The sequence below is a fragment of the Hibiscus syriacus genome, unplaced genomic scaffold, assembly GCF_006381635.1.
Source record: "Hibiscus syriacus cultivar Baekdansim isolate YM2019G1 unplaced genomic scaffold, ASM638163v2 tig00111989_pilon, whole genome shotgun sequence".
Taxonomy (NCBI): domain Eukaryota; kingdom Viridiplantae; phylum Streptophyta; class Magnoliopsida; order Malvales; family Malvaceae; genus Hibiscus; species Hibiscus syriacus.
The window spans coordinates 554,246-578,669 of NW_024063230.1; the positions used below are offsets into that span (position 1 = coordinate 554,246).

Consider the following 24,424-nt stretch of genomic DNA (forward strand, 5'->3'; position numbering starts at 1 on the left):
TTATTTTTTTTACCGTTTCATAGAAATCAAGCAACGCCACATTTATTGTCTTTTGTTAAGCATCTTAAAGTGTAACAAAAATAAATATTGCACCTAAAAAAAATATAACGAAGAAAAAATTAGCCGCCTATTTTTTTTTTTTTTATACCTTTTGAGCATTTGTTTTTTTTCATTAAGCCTTCAGAATTTAGACCCTTGTTTCTGGACAAACACCTTCAACAGTCGCTTTCTTTTCATATTTTGTTCATCTAAATTTGAAAAGCTGCAGATAATAATGGTTGGATTTCACAGTAAAAGCATACAACGTACCTTCCACCCAAAGCTAGACGAACAGCAACTTTGCTACAATCTAAGTTAGCAGAAACCTACTTCCCCTATAGGACGAATCGGGAAGATTTTAAACTTTTCATCTCAAAGACTATGTAGATGTACAACAACGCGAATGTACAAGAACGCAGTGATCATCCTCGCATCATGTCAATATCTCCGAGAGGGTTTCTCAGACCAACCGGACGTGAACTGGGCCAAGAATTCACAGGAGGGGAAGTGAAATGTTGAGTCGGAGGTGCACTTGCTGGCGTAGTTGTTTCACTGCAGAATTGGGGCATGGAATCCTTTCCTTTTGGGCTAGCCAATTGTTTGTTCTTAGTTTTAGATCCCCCATAAACAAAACTGCACATCACCAGCTGCAGCAAGTGTATATAATAACTTAGAATCATATGCATAAAGATTCATGCCATAGCCAATCTCATTTTTCACCCTCTGAAAACACTATATGGGTCACACATGTATGTTTTGATGACATATCACCTCTATTCAAACTCACTCATTTCAGACAGCACTTATTGTGCTCATGCAAATACGAACCTAGTCAAACTCACCCGATTTAATAAGTAAATGTCAGCCAAAATACAATCATAAGCGAAAATTGGAGAGACTAAAAGGATACCTGAACCAGGCTTGATGCAATCAATGTTGCAACCCCACCACCTATGACTTGACCATCAGGAGTAGAAAGAGAAGCACTCATTCCACCCGTTCGACTGTGTGGTCCACCATCCTCGGCAAGCAAGTAAGAACCAGACAAGCATAGTATCTCAAAACGACCCTAATAAAAGCTAAAACAGATCAAATAAGTTCCCACCAAGCTGCACAACTATCAATGGAAACTCAGAAGGCTAAATATATAAGATGGAAAAATCAGACATTACGTGATCATAAACAAATCTAAATATGACACGACAATTTCATTGGCAGAAAGCCTTTAAAGATGCAGAGCCCAAAAAAAACACATAAATAGACAAGCTAGTACTTAATTTAGGCTATCATCAGGGTTTCAAATCGCGGTCGCGTTTTCGGTTATTTCGGATTTACCGTGATTGCGGCCGTCGCGGGTAACTCGGACGACGGCGAAACCGCTATATAGCGGCCGAAATCGCGGTCGCGGACCGTTTTTTGAAACCCTGGCTATCATCATACTATGATTTTGCAGAATGCATTAATGCAGAAGAGATTCAGGTTCAAAATTTCAAACTGGCATTCAAGAACTCTAATAAAGAAGCTAGTAAGACATTTGGGAACCGAAAGAACTCACGACTCATGACATAAAATTTCTGCATTTAACTTTTAAAAAAATGAAAGGGGAAAAGCCAAAAGGGTGTCAAGTCCCACAACCTCATATGTCACCGTAGGAGTAGACGATGCGGGTTGACGTAAAGTAACGGAGGAAACTGTACCACTGCCTGATAAGATGCAGACAGCTCTTGGACTTTGTTGCGAAAAGGATGACATTTTCGCTACAATATCCTGAAAAGAATATAAAAATTGCACACCCCATGTCAAATAAAGTTCTACATGCTTAGGAAATTGCTGATGCTATTTGCAATTGTATCATATATCTAAACACAATAATGCTAACTTGGAACGGATATGGTGACCCATGTGCCTTCTATACCGATTCATAAGAGCTCGTGTTTACTTAAAGTGGGGAGACCAACTATACTCACAGTTCAAAGTGGAAAACAGTCATTCAACTGCATTTAGTGTGCCAAAGTCACATTATGCAAAGATCAATGCCCTTTGAACAAGTTGAACAATGTTGTCTCTAAGGTTTACTCACCACTAAACAAATTAGTCATTAAAAGCTGGTTCAAAAGTGATCTTCAACATTTATAACAAGAAACAACAATAGAGCAGAGGACTATCATGCAGCTGTACAAATTTAGAGGCCTTCTTCAATACTTTTCTAATTCTAGCCACCTTAACAACACATCTGTTGGATATAGGCATGCTTTTAGCCCCGTGTGTGTGTGTGTACAAAATATAAACAACTACATGAGCTGTTTAGTCCAGTCCTGTATAAGGGCATTATCATGGGGTTAGTCAAGAATATTTCCCATCCGTCAGTCTACTCACTGTCAAAATTCATGAGGAGACCACAATTCCAACCACATTAAAGTCACAAGAACTACAACCTCCAACTAAATCCTAAAAAGAAAACATTACAGGCCAGTAATATGGAAAGGACCAGTCTCCAGATCACCTAGCTCAGCAGCTAAGCTATATTAAAGACGTTAAACACATATTTAACTGCAAAAAGATGTAAGCTCAACATCAATTCTATCATGTATTAAAAGTGAGAAGAACTGGAAGGATGTGGTTTACTTCTCCAATTCCAACAGTGACAACATGAGGAGCAAAGGCCTGCCCAGCCGAACTGTTCATCCATTCACCTATCAGAAACAACAGAGCGGTTAAACAGAGCTCTGAAAGCTAGTAGCATATATTCACAACACAGGTAACTATAAAAGCATCTATAATTCTATTGAGCTCTAAACTCCAAGAATTCTAACCTCCCCTTAAAATCATCATGGTGTAATGGGATTAAGGTAAAAATATAGGACAAATTAAGTTTACAAATTCACATGTACAAAAGAAAGACAAGCAACACATGTTAGCTACATTCCAATTAAAACATCAAAATGCAACACAAATCTAACCTAGAGCTGCTAATTGCTGCTTCCTCCCAGTCCCAGGAGGACGGCCTTTCTTTCTTTTATGGCCAGGAGCATCTGACCCTGATAAAGACTTAGGCTTAGAAGGCAAAGGCAAAGGCAAAAGGCCCAATGAAACCTGCCCATCAGGAGCATACTTCCGGGGCCTCCCTCTCTTTTTCTTAACCGGCTCCCCAAGTGGCTCCCCAGAGGGCACACCCATGTCAATGCCACGAGGAGAACTGACATTTTTAGGCTCCCCTGTAAAAGTTGGTCCAATGTTCGACTGAAGATGAACCTGGGGGTTAGATGAGGGCCTGAACCCTGGTTGAGAGTAAAATGCAGCTATACTAGTGTGAGTCACTGATGCGGAACTAGGCGCACTAACTCCTCTTTGAATATAATAAGGACCTGACCCTCCTGATAATGCCATAGCTTCTCTCCCATCCATGCATTTACTACCGAAGAATTAATCACAATTCAAGGAGAGGAAAAAAGACTGATTTTATGCTAAAACTTTGTGTGTATTTAAAAAGCCTTTTAACCCAAAATTAAACTGATTCGAACATGCAAAAAAAAGTAGCAGTTTTAAGGGGGAAAAAATCTTAACTAATAAAACAAGTACTGAATTTGAAATCTCTGCTTCAGGGGAATCCCGTTTTTAACCACAAATCTTATAGAGCAAACATAATGATGCTCAAAGATTGTGATTCAGAGTTTCCTAATAAATGAATATAGTTAGTACCCCCGAGAAGGTGCAGTGGAAACCCAGATACACAAGCGGTTGAATCTCAAAACCCATTACCAAAAGTAAACTCTTGAGCAAGCTAAAAACAGAAGGATGCTGAGTATGAAGTATGAAAAGCTCAAAAACCAAAACAAAGTGGGAGCTTTTAAGAAATTGTAGCACTCAGGAACCCGAATTCATCAAGAAAAACAAAACCCTGGACTTGAAAACCTAAGTTTTTGTAAGAGAAACAACAAAGGAGCGAAAATGATATGAAAAAAGGAGGAGCTTTTGAATCAAAATGTATGAAGGAATTGAAGCATTTTTTTCTGTTTAAAATCTTATTAGGGATCTCTTACCGTATAGGTAAGAGTCAAGTGGGGGCTGTTAGTGTTCTGACTGAAGACCATTTTCGGAAAATAGTTGGAGTGATGGTCTTCGGCGGGGGGGGGGGGGGTGACCCACAAAAACCCAATTACAGTGTGTTTGTCCTTATCAAATTGCCAGTTTTCTTAGAGCAGTGAGCCCTTTACTTTCCCCTTTTTCATAGAGTACTAGCTGTATTTATTTTGTTTTGATTTATTTTCATTTCACTCTGTTTGAATGAGTGTGTCTGCTTGCAGTTTGTTGCTTTCGAGTCTTCAGCACTGTACAATTTTAGTCATTATTAGTTTATTACTCTGATTAAGAACTCAGCCAAGGAGCCAGATGGTCAAGGAATCTAAACAGCGACTCTTAACATAAATTTTCGGGTAAACTGCCTGAATTGTCACTTTTATTTTAATTTTATTCACTTTGACCATTGATTTTGGAAAAAAATATTTCAATCACTTAAATTAATTATTAAATTTTAAATCACTCACCATTAAATATAAATTTCAAATTCACATGCGTATTTGATCATTAAAATATAAGATTTTTCGAAAAATATATAAAATTATATATCAATAATAACTTATAATTAGTTAAATCGTTTGTAACTCGTGAGTTGATATTTCTTTTAATTATTGTGTAACATAAATTTTTAAATATTAAGGATATAATATGTAGGAATGTAAATAAAATGAGATAGATTGTGAATTATATGAGATTGAAACGGTCAAAGTTCAGTCAATACTGAAATCAAATAAACTCAATCTAAGTTTGAATTCGACTCGAATTCTTAACAAGTTAAAATGAGTTACTTGATATAAGAATCGATAAGTTCCTAAGCAACTGGAAAAATAACATATTAATTTTTAAAATTTTAAATTAAATTATCAATAATATTAACATTTAAATGTTATTTTTAAAAATATTATATAAGATTTTCATATACTTAAGGTTTATGTTTGAATTTGAGTTTGAACTTCAATCGAATCAAGTCTGAGAATGTTTCGGATTTAAAATTTTTTCGAACTCAAATCGAACTTAAAATATTTAAACTCACAAACTTTCAAAATTTTCAATTTTTTATTTTAAATTGAATCGAGTTTGATAATTTTAAACCTACAAACTATAATTTTGTGAAGCTTGCCTTAAAAAAAAACCATCATATCTCTCGTAGAGAAAGATAACCATTTTCACTCCAAACAAGCGGTGGCAGACATATATAGATACAAAATAATCGTATGTTTACCTTAAATTTATGTTTTTAGTTAGCTGTTCATTATATTAGTGGTTTTCATCTTAAAATTTTATTCGTATCACGTTACATACATAACAATTATATTATTAATATATACATGTTTATCTTAAAGAGATATTTTCTGAATCTATTAATTTTAACAAGTTAAAAGAATTTTTTCAACAATAACAATAGAACTCAGTTACCTTCTAAAAAGACGGATGAAGATGAAAAGTGCTTCTATTAAAAAGCTCTTCCTTGGAAGAACATCATAGCTTACCTTTCAATGGTTGGTTAATATTCAAGAAGAATGAGCAGTTCTTTTAGTTTGGGTGAAATGTTTTGGCTATGGCTGTTTGAGAGAGAATATGGTGTGTAGAAAAATAAAGGTAAGATAAATTAAAAATTTCTCATCCCATTAGTCATAAATGGGTCGCCTAAAATTGAAGTTTAGGGGATTAGGACTTCGGATATAATAAAAATTAGGATAAATTACACCCTTACTCATTGAACTTTATTCTTTCTCTTATTTCACTCACTATATTTTTTAAAAAAAATCAGTTTATTCACTAAACTTTTGATATTGAATTTTTTGGTTACTTTGCCGTTAATCTTCTAACGGCATTATGATACGACAATAAATGTCAAAACGATATAGTTTTGAATCTTATAGAAAATTAAATTTACAAAAAAAAAAACGTAGTTTTGGTCTAAATAATATTTTTTTTCTCTTCATTCTCTCTTTCTTTCTTCTTCCTCCCATCTTTTTTCCATCTCTCATTAGCTTTAATGAACACAGATTCTGATCATCACATCAGTCGCCGTTCCGACCTTCATAATGACAGTTTGCTTTACCAATTGAATGTACGAAATTATAACTTTTGCCTTCGTTTCTTAACTATAATACTGTAACATCCCAAAATTCGGGTTAGTGACGAAAATGAGAATTTTTGGAATTTGAGGATCAATTTAAGGAAATTGATAAGTTCAAGAATTTAAATAGGACTATTTCAATATTGGATTAAATCATAATTATGGAATAAGTAAAGGGCATTATGGTAATTAGTTTAAAAAGATATTTTCTTTCCCTTATTAAGAATAAACACGTGGGATATGAAGAGTGATCTAGAACTCTTCTTTTCCTTATTCATTTCTTCTTCTCGTGGGTTCAAGCTCAAACCTCAAAGGTGAGTTTTAATTTTATGATTAATTCTTGAATGTTTAAGTTGGGTTTTATTTCATGAGTGTTATATAAGCTTAAGGAAAGCTTATATAAGTTTAAAACACCAAAAGGAGAGAATTAGAAAGGAAATTTGAATGAATTCTTGATATAAAGAGGTTTTTGAAGTTTTAAAGATGGATTTGACTTGTCAATGGGTTAATTAAGAAGTTAAAGGTGATAGAATTGAATTTAGAACACATGGAAAATTTAATGAAATTCTTTGATTCAAGAATTATGGTGGATTATGGGAGATGGTAAAGTTTTATAGTGTTATAAGAAGGTTGATACATGTATAGATAAGTTTTAAGGCATAAGGAGGGGTAATAAGTAGAATTTGAGGTCAAAGTAAGAATTTTCGGGCTCAAAATGTAATTTATGGGTTGTGTGCATCGATGCATCTTCAATGTGCATCGATGCACTCTCAAATAAATAAACATCGAGTATAGTTGGTGCATCGATGCATGAGGAGTGCATCTATGCATCCCCTTAAAATGGAAACATCGAATGTAAATTGTGTATCGATGCATGGTAGTGCATCGATGCACATGTTAAAGAATGCATCGATGCACTGAAGAATGCACCGATCCACTTCAATGGGAAATGAAATAAATCGTTATCCAGTCTATGAAATGATAGATTAAAGTATATTAATTAGATACTGATAGTATCAATGCATGATTATGTAGACATCGATCAAAAGCAAAGTTCAGATAGGTCGATAGAGTAAGATACGCAACGGAAACAAGAGTTTAAGAGGGTTCATTGAGATCAGGTGAGTACATGATAGTAAGTGTACGTTATGTTAAGGAATTAAGACTTGCGATGAGTCCAATTCCGATATTATATGATATAAGTATTAAAGCATAAACATGTAGTGATATGGTGTTAGATGTATGATATATGAGTAAATGTATATGTTTGATTGTTGAATGCATTTTTATGTGTGAACTATGTAAATGCTTGTATTATGATAATAAGTCATGTGATCATGAAATATATGATAAAACATATATATGAAAATAATATGACCCATACATGCTTCTATTAGAATGCTATATGGTAGGCTAGTATAATAAAATAGATTAGATATTGATAATAAGACATAAGATTATACATATGTAATATATGTTAAAAGATAAGAAATAATATGTTATATGCATATGAGAAAAAGGTATGTGATGTGATCACGTGTAAAAAGGATGGATAATGTGAATTTCATGGAAAATGCTACGTGAAAGTAAACTACGTGACTACGTGATCATATGAAATGTGATAAAGAGCTATGTGAAATAACTATGTGATATGAATATGTGAATGTGTAATGAGGTAAAAGATAATGCCCATGTCATGTGTTATGAGAGCTATATGTATAGTTGGCATGCCAAGAGTCGAGGGTCTATGTGGTCCTTCGGGACATCTATGTGGTCCTTCGGGACATCTATGTGGTCCTTTAGGACATCTATGTGGTCATTCGGGACAAATTCTACGCGCCCCTAGTGAGATTTATACGAGCTGTGGTGACAGCATAGTGCACAATCTCTATGTACTCACGTACCTTAAGTTCTCAATAGTGTGCATGAGCTTTGAAAAGAAACCATAATTTGATATAATGATATATGTGTTTCTCGTGAAATGGTACATGTGATATGCGGTATGTATAAGTGATAAGTTAGGATTATATGATAATAATGGTAACAAGTGTATATGGGTAATAGTGATATGAGATGTGATATGATTATGTATGATATGATCATAAGTAATTATTGTTGTGGTTGAAGTGATGTGATATGTTTATGTTCAATATATGCTCATATGATGGAATTGAATCAATGATAAGGAAATAAGTAAGGATAAACCAGCAAGTGATGGGTTTAATAGGTATATAAGTATAATATGTGTTATATGGAATGTTCATGCATTTGTTAGTTTACTTTATGTATTTACATGTCTCACTAAGTCTATGACTTAGCGTGTAAGTATTTTACACGTAGGTGTGAACAGTCAGAAGATCAATCTTCGGATCCGTAGAGCAGCATATCTCTGCACAAAGTTCAGATCAGAAATATTTTGTAAAGTATATATTGTCATATAATTTAGTATGTTGGCATGTAACCAAGTCATGATATATATGTACGCTGTAACGGAGTCTGTTAAGGTTTTAAATATGTTTATGTAAAAGAATTACTTTATAGAATAAAAGTTTTAAATTTTCTATGGTTTTTTTTATAAAAGTATATACTTGGACTGGTCAATGTGACACCTCAGACTCATATACAAGTCGGGTACGGGTTGGGGTGTTACATTTAATGGTATCAGAGCTAAGGTTTAGCCGATTCTAGGCTTAAACAGAAGTCAAGAGTATTTTGAAAAGGTGTACATGCCAACAAAAAGTGAAAGTTTCTGATATGATAAAGTAATGAGTATGTTGTCTTCTAATAAAGTTATATGGTTATGTATTAGATGTCTGATCGTGAAAGTTCTCGAAGTGAAAGAAGAAGTAATAGACCTGAGGGTAGTAGCAATTTACCTGCCCTGGCCAGACATAGTGAAGAGCGAACACCTCCAATAGTACCAGTGAGAGATCAAGGGATATTTTTCGGGACGTTAAATACTTTTTTGTCACGTTTTCAACCCTCTGCGCCCTCAGCTCCTCGAATGAATATAGCTAAAGAATTGAAAGGTTTAGGAGCACCTGAGTTTAAGGGTCAAGCTAAGGAAGATCCAATTGCTGTGGATCTTTGGTTGAACGATGTTAAGATTATGTTAGATGGGCTCCACTGTTCTGATGTAGAGAAATTAGATGGAATAGTTTCTTTGTTAAGGGGACAAGCTAGAATATGGTGGACCAATGTCACCATGAGATTAAGAAGTGATCAAGTGACCTAGTTATTCTTCTTGGAAGAATTTAATCGTAAGTATATTGGTGACCAATATATTAGACAGATGAAGCAAGGATTTCTGAATTTGAAGCAAGGGAATTATACAGTGTATGAATACGAATGTGAGTTTAATAAGTTAAGTCGTTTTGCTGCTGAGCTTATTCCGACTGAGAATGATGTATGTGACTGGTTTGTGGAGGGTTTGCGCCCTAGGCTAAGAGAGTTGCTGATAGCCTTGAATTTGTCATCGTTTCAAGAAGTGGTTAATCGAGCTAAAGCTCTAGAGAGAGCTCAGAATGAAAGATTTAAAGAACAGAGAGTTCAGAAGTCTAAAAGGATAGGTGCTTCGTCGAGCTCCTCTCCATCCAAGAAAAATAGGGAATGGGATTTTCCAACACATGATATGTTGGAATCAGATGTTTTTATTGATAGAATATCAAATCTCAGTCAAGTCAGGCAATGTTCATATTGTGGAAAGAATCATACAGGGGTATGTAGAGTAATCTCCGGAGCTTGTTTTAGAGTAATCTCTGGAGCTTGTTTTAGATGTGGGGATGTTGGACATTTTATTCGAGATTGTCCACTTATGACTGAAGAGACAATACAAAGAGAAAGATCTATAGCGGTATCTCAAAGAAATAGAGGTAGAGGTCGTAGAAGAAATCGATCGGAGTCATTCACTCAACATGATATGCAACCAACTGCACAAGTTTATAATTTAAGGACTGATGAAGATTTCAATGATCCAAAGATGTTGGCAGGTAAATTTCGATATCGTGGTAAAATAGTTTGATGATTAATAGATTTGGGAATCATCATAGTATTTAGTAAGTGGTAATTAGAGAGATAATTGAAAGATTTGATTTGAATCAATAAGTAATTATTGTTAAGAGTTGTGGAGTATTATAACAGATTACTTCATCTTGAGGTAGAGTGAAAATTTGAGGACAAATTTTCCTTAAAGGAGAGGAGATTTGTAACATCCCAAAATTCGAGTTAGTGACTAAAATGAGAATTTTTGGAATTTGAGGATCAATTTAAGGAAATTGATAAGTTCAAGAATTTAAATATGACTATTTCAATATTGGATTAAATCATAATTATGGAATAAATAAAGGGCATTATGGTAATTAGTTTAAAAATATATTTTTTCCCTTATTATGAATGAAACACATGGGATATGAAGAGTGATCTAGAACTCTTTTTTTCATTCTTCATTTCTTCTTCTCGTGGGTTCGTTCAAGCTCAAACCTCAAAGGTGAGTTTTAATTTTATGATTAATTCTTGAATGTTTAAGTTGGGTTTTATTTCATGAGTGTTATATAAGCTTAAAGAAAGCATATATAAGTTTAAAACACCAAAAGGAGAGAATTAGAAAGGAAATTTGATTAAGGGTTGAGAAATGAATTCTTGTTATAAAGAGGGTTTTTAAAGTTTTAAAGATGGATTTGACTTGTCAATGGGTTAATTAAGAAGTTAAAGGTGATAGAATTGAATTTAGAACACATGGAAAATTTAATGAAATTCTTTGATTCAAGAATTATGGTGGATTATGGGAGATGGTAAAGTTTTATAGTGTTATAAGAAGGTTGATACATGTATAGATAAGTTTTAAGGCATAAGGAGGGGTAATAAGTAGAATTTGAGGTCAAAGTAAGAATTTTCGGGCTCAAAATGTAATTTCTGGGTTGTGTGCATCGATGCATCTTCAATGTGCATCGATGCACTCTCAAATAAATAAACATCGAGTATAGTTGGTGCATCGATGCATGAGGAGTGCATTGATGCATCCCCTTAAAATGGAAACATCGAATGTAAATTGTGTATCGATGCATGGTAGTGCATCGATGCACATGTTAAAGAATGCATCGATGCACTGAAGAATGCACCGATCCACTTCAATGGGAAATGAAATAAATCGTTATTCAGTCTATGAAATGATAGATTAAAGTATATTAATTAGATACTGATAGTATCAATGCATGATTATGTAGACATCGATCGAAAGCAAAATTCGGATAGGTCGATAGAGTAAGATACGCAACGAAAACAAGAGTTTAAGAGGGTTCATTGAGATCAAGTGAGTACATGATAGTAAGTGTACGTTATGTTAAGAAATTAAGACTTGTGATGAGTCCAATTCCGATATTATATGATATAAGTATTAAAGCATAAACATGTAGTGATATGGTGTTAGATGTATGATATGAGTAAATGCATATGTTTGATTGTTGAATGCATTTATGTGTGAACTATGTAAATGCTTGTATTATGATAATAAGTCATGTGATCATGAAATATATGATAAAACATATATATGAAAATAATATGACCCATACATGCTTCTATTAGAATGCTATATGGTAGGCTAGTATAATAAAATAGATTAGATATTGATAATAAGACATAAGATTATATACATATGTAATATATGTTAAAAGATAAGAAATAATATGTTATATGCATATGAGAAAAAGGTATGTGATGTGATCATGCGTAAAAAGGATGGATAATGTGAATTTCATGGAAAATGCTACGTGAAAGTAAACTATGACTATGTGATCATATGAAATGTGATAAAGAGCTATGTGAAATAACTATGTGATATGAATATGTGAATGTGTAATGAGGTAAAAGATAATGACCATGTCATGTGTTATGAGAGCTATAGGTATAGTTGGCATGCCAAGAGTCGAGGGTCTATGTGGTCCTTGGGACATCTATGTGGTCCTTCGGGACATCTATGTGGTCTTCGGGACATCTATGTGGTCCTTCGGGAAAAATTCTACGCGCCCCTAGTGGGATTTATACGAGCTGTGGTGACAGCATAGTGCACAACCTCTATGTACTCACGTACCTTAAGTTCTCAATAGTGTGCATGGGCTTTGAAAAGAAACCATAATTTGATATAATGATATGTGTGTTTCTCGTGAAATGGTACATGTGATATGCGATATGTATAAGTGATAAGTTAGGATTATATGATAATAATGGTAACAAGTGTATATGGGTAATAGTGATATGAGATGTGATATGATTATGTATGATATGATCATAAGTAATTATTGTTGTGGTTGAAGTGATGTGATATGTTTATGTTCAATATATGCTCATATGATGGAATTGAATCAATGATAAGGAAATAAGTAAGGATAAACCGGCAAGTGATGGGTTTAATAGGTATATAGTATAATATGAGTTATATGGAATGTTCATGCATTTGTTAGTTTACTTTATGTATTTACATGTCTCACTAAGTCTATGACTTAGCGTGTAAGTGTTTTACACGTAGGTGTGAACAGTCAGAAGATCAATCTTTGGATCCGTAGAGCAGCATATCTCTGCACAAAGTTCAGATCAGAAATATTTTGTAAAGTATGTATTGTAATATAATTTAGTATGTTGGCATGTAACCAAGTCATGATATATATGTACACTCTGACGGAGTCTGTTAAGGTTTTAAATATGTTTATGTAAAAGAATTACTTTATAGAATAAAAGTTTTAAATTTTCTATGGTTTTTTTTATAAAAGTATATACTTGGACTGGTCAATGTGACACCTCGGACTCATATCCAAGTCGGGTACGGGTTGGGGGTGTTACAAATACCATTCATTGATTCTAATAAAACCATAAAATCCTCCATGCTATTTTTTTCACAGGTCTGCTGCTAGTAGGTGTTGCTATTTGTTGAGTGTGTTTGCAAAATTGTTGGGTTGTTGATTTAGTTCCTTGTGGCAGGGGGAGAATCCATTGTAGCTTGCTATTTAAGGGTTAATATTTTATTTGTAAGTCTCCTAGATTGGGTATACCTGAACTATATTGCAGAAACACCAAATTCACATTTAAAATGGTGAGATACATTCGATGATTTTTTTTAGAATCATTGACCTCCGGCGACGATGGTCAACAGTGGTTAGAATAGAGATCGATATGGTGGCTGAAATGTGGGAGGAAGAAGAAAGACGGAAAGAGCAAAAAATTGAAAAGAAAAAAAAATAAAATTATTTTTTATTTGGACCAAAACTACGTCTATTTGATATAAATTTTATTTTTTATAAGATCCAAAACTATGTCTTTTTTATTTTAACTGCCACGTCATAACCTCATTAGGAAATTAACGACTGAGTGACAAAAAAAATTCAATGTCTAAAGTTTAGTGAGCAAATTGAAAAATTGAAAGTACGGTGAGTGAAATAGGAGAGAGTAAAATTCAGTGAATAAGTGTGTATTTTACCCTAAAAAAATTAAAGTTCTATACATATATATTTGAATCATAATCAAAATTATATATAGTCATATTAAATTAAATGGTATATATGAATTTAATATTTATATAAAATGTTATCGATATTATTTGATTTAAATTATATATTTAATTTTATGTCAAAGTCAAATTTTAAAATATTATATTTTTGTCTTGTCTCTCTTTTTCCCTTTAACTTTTGTTTAACTAACGACGACATCAATTTTACTGTTGATTGTTGACCGTTAGTGATTATTAATTCTTTGTTCGTACTTTGTCCTTTCACTAGCACAAAATAGCTTTTAGCGGTGCTATTTAGTCTTATAGCGGCATTTTTAAGTGCCACTAAAAACTCTCCCAACACAAAAGAATCACCACAAGAGGCGTCGGCTAAATGAACACGCAAACGTAGTGGCGTTTGTGAACATAAAACACTGCAAAAGGTCGAGTTATATAGCGGCTTTTAGAATACAAACACCGCTAAATGCCATGATATATAACCTTGTCTTTAGTGGCGTTTGTCCCCCAAAACGCCACTATATGTTATGATATGTAGTAGTGCTTTTAGTTATTAACTATGTATATAATTGTGTTTTCGACGAAAGCCACAATTGTATATGGAATTAGTGACGTTTTACCCAAGCGCCACAAAAAATCATGACTTTTTTAATTGATTTGGCAAATATGGTTTTTGCTCTATATTATCCAAATTTAATGTCTTATAGAATTATCCAATAACAACAAATTTAAAATTTAATTTCAATACGAATTAAGTAAAAATATATAGCAACAAAAATAAGAGAATTGTTATATAATAAGTTATGAGATTTCATTAGCAAATATCTAGAGTACACAAATTATTTCATTAGCAAATATCTAGAGTACACAAATTAAAAATATATCTATTTAAAGAGCTAGTTCATACATGTTGCGTATACATGCGATTTCTTCTGGCTCCAGCGATGCTTGGGTTCTTGTGTCTCATTTGATCCTGTTAAGTCACAAGAAATACACAAATAATAGTCAGAACGGAGCTGCATAACAAAAAAGGCCCCTAAGTAATTTTAACATTCAAATTAGCAATCATACAGTGTTACTCAAAACTTCAAAAGTAACTAAATAATAAAATAATGAGATATAAAAGTCTGAAGACAAACTTGGAACAAAAATATACTGGGTACATTGAATAATAAGCTTACTGTATTATTTTCTTGAGATGGGAAGACTTCATGAGCAGAAGGCCTGTGGATTAATAAACTCCCCCTCTACTGATGTCAAACAGATAAAACCTACAGTTTCCTGTAAAAAACAAAGAAACCTCTGCTAATTTCAAGTAATTAGTATCTATTGAAAGTAGATTAATTAAAGACAGGAAGAGGTTTACAAAAGAAGCCGTATAACTTACTCTGGCATAAAGTCTTGGAAGAAACCTATCATCAGCTAGATTAATGGAATTTGCTATTCCTACAAAAACAAGGATAACATTCATGAGCAACATGAATCAGGACAAACAACATAGAAATAAGCATATTCATAAAACATATTTGGAACGATTGATACCTATCAATATACATCTTGAAAACGGAAAAGTCGTAAGCATGAAAAGATCATGCTGTTAAGGTTTCAATAACAACACCTTACTAAAAATTAGAGATGACACAATAAATTAAACTAGAAAATGAATTCGTTTAGCTAAGTGTTAAAATAATTCATTCAACAACATAGTAACAACTTTCTGATCCAGGATTCCTACACCACATTAATTTATATAAAAAATTAAGAACTAAATTTTACTTATTAAGTTGCATACATGATAGAAAAATTCAAGTACAAGAGATGCTATCTAGCAAAAATAGAGAAAAAAACATTAGCTCGTTACTTTTATTATTAAAAAACCATACTAATGATTAAAAAGGTCACTAGACGATAAAACATGAAAAAACTAGTCTACATCATAAGTTTTTTCCAACAAACATTCATAAATAAATATCTTAAAGGTGAAGATCAAGAGAAGTGGTTGTAAGAGCCCAACAAATACATTCGAAGTAGAGTTTATATTGTCTGCATTTAAGAAATCAACAGAAAAAAAAAGTATATGCGACAATCATATACAAACTAGCATGCTGTACAAATGAAGAAAAAATTATAGATCCAGTGACAAATTTTTGAAACACCAAATAATGCAAAGCTAGATCCATTGACAATCATATACAAAGTAGCATGCTGTACAAAGTTTTTGCCCCTCACTGTAAATCAAATGAAGGGTGCATTCGTGGAGTACACAAAACTAGAATATCAAATAATACTACTAAGAGAGATTCGCAAAACTTTATAAATATGAAAGGAGACATAAAACTATTAAAATGTTAATAACCCCAAATAATGAAACCCGTAATTCCATTCAATTCCCAGGAATTAGCCTCAACAGTAGTAATAAAGAGAGTACATTAGGATTTGATTTGCAGTAATTTAAAAAAAGTGAGGAGTTAATGAAACCACGTACAGGTACTACTCGTAGCTGATGTCACTGTTGATGGATGTTGCGAATTGTTGCGTTGATATTCTTAAAATCGAAATCCATGCTCTTCATCCAGTTCTGAACTAAGAGACCATAAGCATAAACCTATGTCCCTAGTAAAGGACGAGTGAGATAAATAATAAGGGGGAGAAAACCTTAACAATATTGTTAATGGAGTAAGAAGCAGTGAGCCTCTGATCGGTATGCTATAGAGAGAAAGGTTGATCCAAACTAAGAAATTATAGAGAAAAGGGAAGAGGCAAAGAGATGGTATCTGTTAACGAGATTCAGAGAGAGGCGAGAAAATTAGGGATTTTGAATCGGTTTGGTAAATATATATAAAGCAGGGGTAAATCACTGAACAATTGAGGTGTTTTTAAAGTCAAATGCCACTAAAACACTGAACTTGAAAGCACTGCACAATTGTGGCGTTTCAAACAACGCCACTATATGGATCTTATTATGGTGTTTGTAAGGTAAACACCACTAAGTATGAGTCTTTTGCAGCGTTTTCTCAAAAACGTCACCGTATATCAGTCTATCACGGTGCTTTTAAGAAAAACGCCACTATAGGTACACTAATATTGCGGCGCATTATTGCAAACGCCGCGATGTTGCTATTTTGTAACGCTTTTAATATAAACGCCGCGAACTATAAATATTAGTGGCGTTTACTCAAAAAATGCCACTAAAAGTGCCGCTATATACCAAGTTTGACGCAATGTTTATATTTTTTTTCTTGATTTTTTCAATTTTCAATAAATATTTTTGTCATTATGATCAACAATTGAATCCTTAAGGGACTAGAGGGCCATGGCCTCCTAAAAAATATTAAAAAATAGGAATATATATGATTAAATATATTTAATATATATAAATATTTTATCGAATGTACTCTCTGCCACAATTACAAACTCTTAGGCAATTTTCAATTTTTTTTCATTCATAGCAGCGGTGGTGGTCTTCTCTGACCACAACCCTGTCATTTTTAATTATGTTTTCTTGTATTTACTATAATAATACTCTTGGTCCTTTCTCTAGTAAAGGGTATCATGGCTACTAGTGTTTATGGACTCTCGGTGCAGGTTTTTATTTGGTTTTCTTCTTGGTTTTTTATTTTACATGAATACATGGTTGTTGCTTTCTCGATGCATGGTTCCTCTGTTCGTTCGCTCAAGACGGTTCTTTGATTATCACATAAAGGTTCCGGATGGGATTGTTATTAAAGGGAGATCACTATTTCCATTGGCCATTTTGGTTCTTATTCAAGTTTCTCTCCTCCATGTTTGATGCTCGGATCCGTTGGTGTGTTCAGTTTTTGTACGTCGTTGCTTCACTTGTTAATGGTTTTGTTTATAAGCTATCTCTACGTGATCATTGTTATATGTTATTTCGATAGTCACGACTGTATTTATTCAGTATGTATTTGGCAAGATGTTTATTTATACGACTTCGATAAATGAAATATCATGTTTATGTTCAAACATATATATTAAATTATTAAGTTTGAACCCTAAAATATACGTAATAAATTATTTAATTAATTTTTTTCAAAAAATATATACAACTTTGAAATTTGAAAACCACTTAAACATCATTTATTAAAAATAATTAATATCTATTTTTTTATATTATCATTTTATTTTTATATGAATGGGAATTCATTTCTCTTTGTCATTTCTTATTTTAAGATATATATATATTGTTTTTATGTATTGGTTGTTCATATTCTTTGAGTTGAAGACTTCTATAACACCCCTTTCAAGTATCCATCACCAAACATGAGTCAATGATGTCACATAAAACTTATGAAACTTTCATTATTAAAAATTTGTAAAGAATTATTTCTTTAAAACTATTATTGCTTGCATAAATAACATATAACGTAATCCAAACTATTTCTGAGCAAAGTTTATACCAAATACTTATAATATACATGACAACAAGAGAAATCAAATAGATTAGATGGATGTCATTACTGATATTGCAAGTTTGCTTCTCGATAGGTAAGATGCTAAGTATTCCTTACTCCGATCTTTGCTCTTTACCTACGCGTGAAAATCATCACATGCTAAGTATATACAATTAGCGAGGCATAATCAATGATATAAAAATAAAACATATCAATAATATAAAATAAATCATATAATAAAAATACAAAACATATCATATGATATTATAAGAACATATAAAATGAACTTATATCAAAGTCATTTCCAAATCAAGATACCTTAAACCATCAAATCAAATATAAAACATTTTATGCTAAATCACTTATAATAAATGAAAAGTTTAACTTTCTCACATATCTATCATAGCCTACACTTTTTAAAATTTCTTTATGTCTAGCCCAATGTATATAAATGAGAATGCAAGGTATGCGATGCGAGTCACTAAGAACAACTTTTATTGTCAATCACTTGTACATATAACATAAACACAATATCAATGTACCAATAATCAGGAATATCATAATCATTAACATTGTACTATGTATTGTATTCCTGAGATTACAATAGTACCATAAACACTCTATTATGTACTCAATGCAGTTGCTAATTCTCCACCTCTATGTCATGCCAATTATAACAAAGACTCTCAATGCACATACAATATGCATTCCATTAATTATCACTTGTTCTTCAATCATCAAAGATAACAATATATTGAACATTTCATATAATAGTTGTACCACACTAATCCATCCGACCCAAATATCCATGGATTAAGATGTCACACGGGACCACCAAAGTGGCTAACCCAAAAATTTCTTTTAAATCGACTATAAAACATCACGTAAAATTCATCCTAATTAAAATGAAATAAAACGTAATAATCAAGTTTCAAAATAGGGGAGGTCTCAAATAATCCAAATTAAATACACTGAGTTAAAAATAAAAATATAGTTACGAAGAATAAAAAAAGTCTACAATAGTACATGCTCTCTAATATAAAATCAAGACGTACCCTGAAGCCTCGGCTATACTGGAATATCTAGTAATGATAACGCTCCACGGGTAACCTCTTGAGAACCTACGCATGAAAACACATTTCGAACGTTGAGCTTATGAGCTTTATGCCTCACTAATAACTGTACTTTACTATATGAATTCACTAGATATATATATACTAGAGGCATATATATGAAGATGTGAGGGAATAATGATATGGCATGTTGAGGTAGGCATAATGGTGTGGATGAGGGTTCTGCATCTCGGATCTCACACACCCTCTAGCCTTCTTGAATACCCTTGAGTATTTAGGGTGAGATCCAGAACTGCATCAGAAACGTACACCCGACCAATTTACTCCGTCGAGTCTTAGGGCATCTGCGCCCAACTGGCAGCTAAGTGCCTTTGCACTGATTAGGATATCCAATTGTATGATCGTATATGGTAAAGTAACTCGGGTGTCCTGACTGTTCCCTGAGAATTAAACAAGGCTATTTTTATGTCATCTTAGCTGTTATTGTTTATAACTGTTCTAGTTTATTTCTATTCTCAATTGTAGTTTTATTTCATGGTGTTATGGTGTAATTGGGTCCCTCAAAACTATCCCTTAAAATCCTTGGGTTTCTTACCCAAAATTGTTCGTGGGTACTGATACTAAGCACTTCATGTCGCAACCGTCTTTCAGTTGGGCCCCGGAATTGGGCTTCGACTTAGAAAAATGTGGATTGGAGTCGCCACCGATCATTTATTTAAAAATAAATGGGTTGATCGGATACCCTATTTCTTACCTGATCTGCGTCTTACCAGAAATATGTCGGGCTCGGGAGTCGGTTACGGTCAAGGAAGGATTAGCACCCTTGAACCGCCCTTTCGGTACTACGTAATTTCCAGTTGTCTTAATTAAGAAAAATAACAAGTTAAATTAAAAGGTAAAGTTTCGATCCTAATTACTTACCCTTGATTGATTTGAAAATATCCTTTAAAAAAATTGAGAAATGTGTTAGATAAACAAGGTAAAGAAAACAAATAAGATACAAGGGAAAAATAAAATAAATAAGATAAGAAAAAAATAGTAAAGTAATAATTATATATAGTAATATTTGAAAAAAGGAAAACAAATATAAATATATATATATATATATATATATATATATATATATATATCAAAGTATTAATAAAATAAATAAGCTATATATATACACCAAATACTTAAAAATAGAAAAGCTACCCTCCCAATTCACCGAAAGTGGGGGGCTTTAGTAAGAAATAAGACAAAAAAATGGGTCCTCTAGGTTAGTAGTATATAATATAATGTTTAATAATAATAATGATAAAGACACAAGGTTTTTTTTAAAAATAATAATAATATAATAATAATGAATAAAAAACGAAAATAATAAAAAATAATATAAATATATAAAGTTATAAGATATATTACATAAATAAAGAAATAATAAAATAAAAATAATTAAGAATATATATATATTTAATAATAGGTATATAAATAAACTATTAAAAGTATAAAAAATATATACGACTAGATAAAGATAATTACAATATATATAGTAATATTAGACTTATAAGTAAAATATTAAAGAAATATATATATATAATAATAATAAAATATAGTAAAAAAATAAATGAAAATAATTTAATATATATATATATATATACATATAATAATAATAACATGAATAATAAAAATAAATGAATAAAATATCCATATAATAAATAAAGGGACTAATATAGATTTTTAAAAAGCTCTTCCCCTCCTTTAACCGAAAATCAAACCGGTTTTTAAAAATAAGCCTCGGGGTAGATCTAGGTTCGAAACTTCGAAAACCCCACCCATTTTGGTCATCGGCGCAACCCACGTTTTGGGTTATTCGAACCAAATCTCAAGAAAAATAACGTGCACATGCAAAAGAAAGAAAAAAGAAAATGCTACCTTTTATTTCCTTTTCGAATCCTTTACAATAGTTTTGCCTTTGTATTTCCCGTGCTTTCCTCTATGTTTTGTGTGTAAATGTGTGTTACAATGGTGAGTTACAATGGCTATTTATAGTGCTTGTGGATCCTATCTTTAGGAATTTAAATCTTAGTAGAACTCTATCCTATTTTTAGGAGTTTGAATCCTAGCAAAATTTTATCCCATTTTTAGGAGTTTGAATCCTAGTAGGACGAAAATGTGTGTTGACAGCTGCCCCTATTTGCCCATAGTCGTATAACGGGGATAGAGCAAAGATTAAAAGACACACTTTTCATTCAGTGGAGTTGAAAATTAACTCTGATGTTTCAATAACTCCCTGTCGAATTGAGTTACGGATGACTCCTCCATCGTGAAGTCGAGTTCATCTTGAAATGATATGAAATTGAAGGCGTAGTTCGAAATTTGAATCAGCACGTGGCTTCCCGTTACCCTTCGATCTTCTTCTCTGTTTAAAGACCTTGGATCGGAATCGAACTCAGAAATCTTCATTGACAGATAACTTTTTCTTGACTTAAGCTATGTTGTTTGAAAATGGTTGCTTGTCACTAAGGCACGGCTAACCCAGGTCATCTTCTCGACTTGAAAACCTCGACTGCAACAGGAAAGTAGTGCGATTGATGTGTCATCGAGCTGAATGGAGTCGAACTCGACAATTTTGATGGCAGATAATCCTTCTTTGAGTTGGATATCCTTCGTCGTGAAGTTGAAATCCAAGTAAGTAGCATTGTTCCGAGTCCAATATCCTCCGTCGTGAAGTTGAAATTGGCTCTGGAACCGGGAAATTGTTTGTTGACAACTAACCGTCCCTTCGTTGTGAAGTTGAACTTGTGTTGTCTCGAGTCCAATATCCTTCGCTGTGAAGTTGAAATTGACTCTGAATGAAATTTTGTTGACAAGCAGCGGTCCCTTCGTCGTGGAGTTGAACTTGCGTTGTATGGAGTCCAATATCCTTCGTTGTGAAGTTGAAATTGGCTCTGAGATTGGGAAGTTGTTGTTGACAAGCAGCGGTCCCTTCGTCGTGAAGTTGAACTTGCGTTGTCTGGAGTCCAATATCCTTCGTTGTGAAGTTGAAATTGGCTCTGAGATTGGGAAGTTGTTGTTGACAAGCAGCGGTCCCTTCGTCGTGAAGTTGAACTTGCGTTGTCTGAAGTCCAATATCCTTCGTTGTGAAGTTGAAATTGGCTCTGAAATTGAGAAGTTGTTGTTGACAAGCAGCGGTCCCTTCATCGTAAAGTTGAACTTGCGTTGTCTGGAGTCCAATATCCTTCGTTGTGAAGTTGAAATTGGCTCTAAAATTGAGAAGTTGTTTGTTGACAACCAACCGTACCTTCGTTATGAAGTTGAACTTGTGTTGTCTCGAGTGTCACGATATCCTCCGTCGTGGAGTTGAAATCGCGGATGTTTGGCTTCGAGCTAGACATCATTCGTCGTGAACTTGAAATCTATTCTCGAGCAAATTATGTCGTTTCAAGAGAAACTGTCTCAAGGGAGACAAAATTTGTTTGAAGGAAAACATATTCAAAGATTTTGTTAAATTGTTTTCAAAGTTTATGTTTGGAGAGAAACTGTCTCAAGGGAGACAAAATTCGTTTCAAGGGAAACTATCTCAAGCGAGATAAAATTCATTTCAAGGGAAATGTTTTCAATGTTTATGTTTCAAGAGAAACTGTCTCAAGGAAGACAAAATTTTCTGTTTCGAGGGAAACTATCTCAAGAGAGAAAAAAAAATCATTTTAAGGGAAATGTTTATGTTTATGTTTCAAGAGAAACTGTCTCAAGGAGACAAAATTTTCTGTTTCGAGGGAAACTATCTCAGGAGAGAAAAAATTAATTTCAAGGGAAATGTTTTCAAGAGAAACTGTCTCAAGGGAGACAAAATTTTCTGTTTCGAGGGAAACTATCTCAAGCAAGATAAAATCTTCTTAAAAAAAAAAGCTTTGAGTGAAATAAAATGCCTTCTTTCGAGTGAAAACGGTCTCAAGCGAGATAAATCTTGTTTTAAGAAAAATAATCTTGAGTGAAATAAATCTTTTTCGAGAAAAACAGTCTCAAGTGAGACAAAGTATGTTTTAAGAAAAACAATCTTGAGTGAAATAAATATTTTTCGAGAAAAACAGTCTCAATGAGACAAAGTATGTTTTAAGAAAAACAAATTTGAGTGAGATAATCATTGCATTAAATGAGACTGTCTTAAGTGAGACAAAGTTTATATTGGATGAATATCGATCTTTCAATCTGTCGAGTTGGCTTTTAATCTCATCTTCTCCTGAAAGATCTGTAAAATGTATATGGATGTAACTATCCAGATGATGTATGCTTGATGTATGCCCAAATGAAATTTATTTGCTATTAAATTTGCCCTCAAGGGAGGAAAAATCAAGGTTTTTATTGCTCATGATGATGAATTCAAAGATGCAAATTTCATGCGTCATGTATGTATGTGTTGATGTATATGTTGAGATGTGAGGGGAATGGTTGCATGTGCAGTCTTCATTCTGACTTAATTTGTCTTCATTTCCACCAGGGTGTACTCTTGCAGACCTCAAGACAATTTTTCCTTCCCTTATCAAATTTTGCCCCAAAGATGGTTTCCTTTGCCTCTGTTTCGATATTGAGCTTCGGAGCGATATTTGTTGAATTCCAAGATATGCTTCTAGAGAACTTATCTTGTTTGAAAATGCTTTTCTTCTTTCAAATTTTAAAATTTTGAAAAATATCAAAAAGAACTTTTGAAAAAGTTACTCTTTCTAGGTTTCACAATTGAAGCAAATCATAAAACATGAGTTCATTGGATATCAAAAGAATCAAACACTCTTTTAATCTTTGATAGCTGCAAATCTTTGACAAATATCAAGATCAAAAGTTGGTCTAGAGGTGGGTTTGTTTCATCGATTTGGTTATCGTGAAGATCATGGCATGCCCTTATTTCTTGATTTGGTATTTTGATCAGAGGCGAACAAAATGACACAACTAGCATAATCAATGACTAGACCTTTCAGAACACTTCTGTTTCAGTTCTCTGAAATCTTCCATTTGTTCAAGTTTCGTAAGCTCTTCTAACAAAGGTAGTGCAGAAACATCGGTCTAAAAAATGAAATTCTTGAGTGCTTGTGTGAATTTGACTATAACAGGTGTTTCTCAACTCCCTTAGTCTATTATTACCAAAAATTTCTTTTTAGATGAATTTGATTTATTTTGCCATTGTCTGGCTAGTGGAATCCATAAAGTCGGGGCGTTTAACCAATTGCTTTATAGGGATAGCTTATAATCACTTTTATCAGGTTTAACTGAA

The 24,424-nt window shown here is 33.0% G+C and overlaps 1 protein-coding gene across 1 annotated transcript; it reads right to left on the bottom strand.

Annotated features, from left to right (window-relative positions):
- Window positions 1-310: 310 nt before the first annotated feature.
- On the bottom strand, window positions 311-3,574 carry LOC120173859 (AT-hook motif nuclear-localized protein 5-like). The gene is made up of 5 exons (XM_039180910.1): window positions 3,000-3,574; window positions 2,665-2,732; window positions 1,675-1,806; window positions 950-1,108; window positions 311-686 (listed from the first exon to the last, which is right to left on the bottom strand). The coding sequence occupies exons 1-5, from the start codon at window positions 3,442-3,444 to the stop codon at window positions 462-464; spliced, it is 1,029 nt and encodes a 342-aa protein (XP_039036841.1). The 5' UTR covers window positions 3,445-3,574; the 3' UTR covers window positions 311-461.
- Between the last annotated feature and the right edge of the window lie 20,850 nt (window positions 3,575-24,424).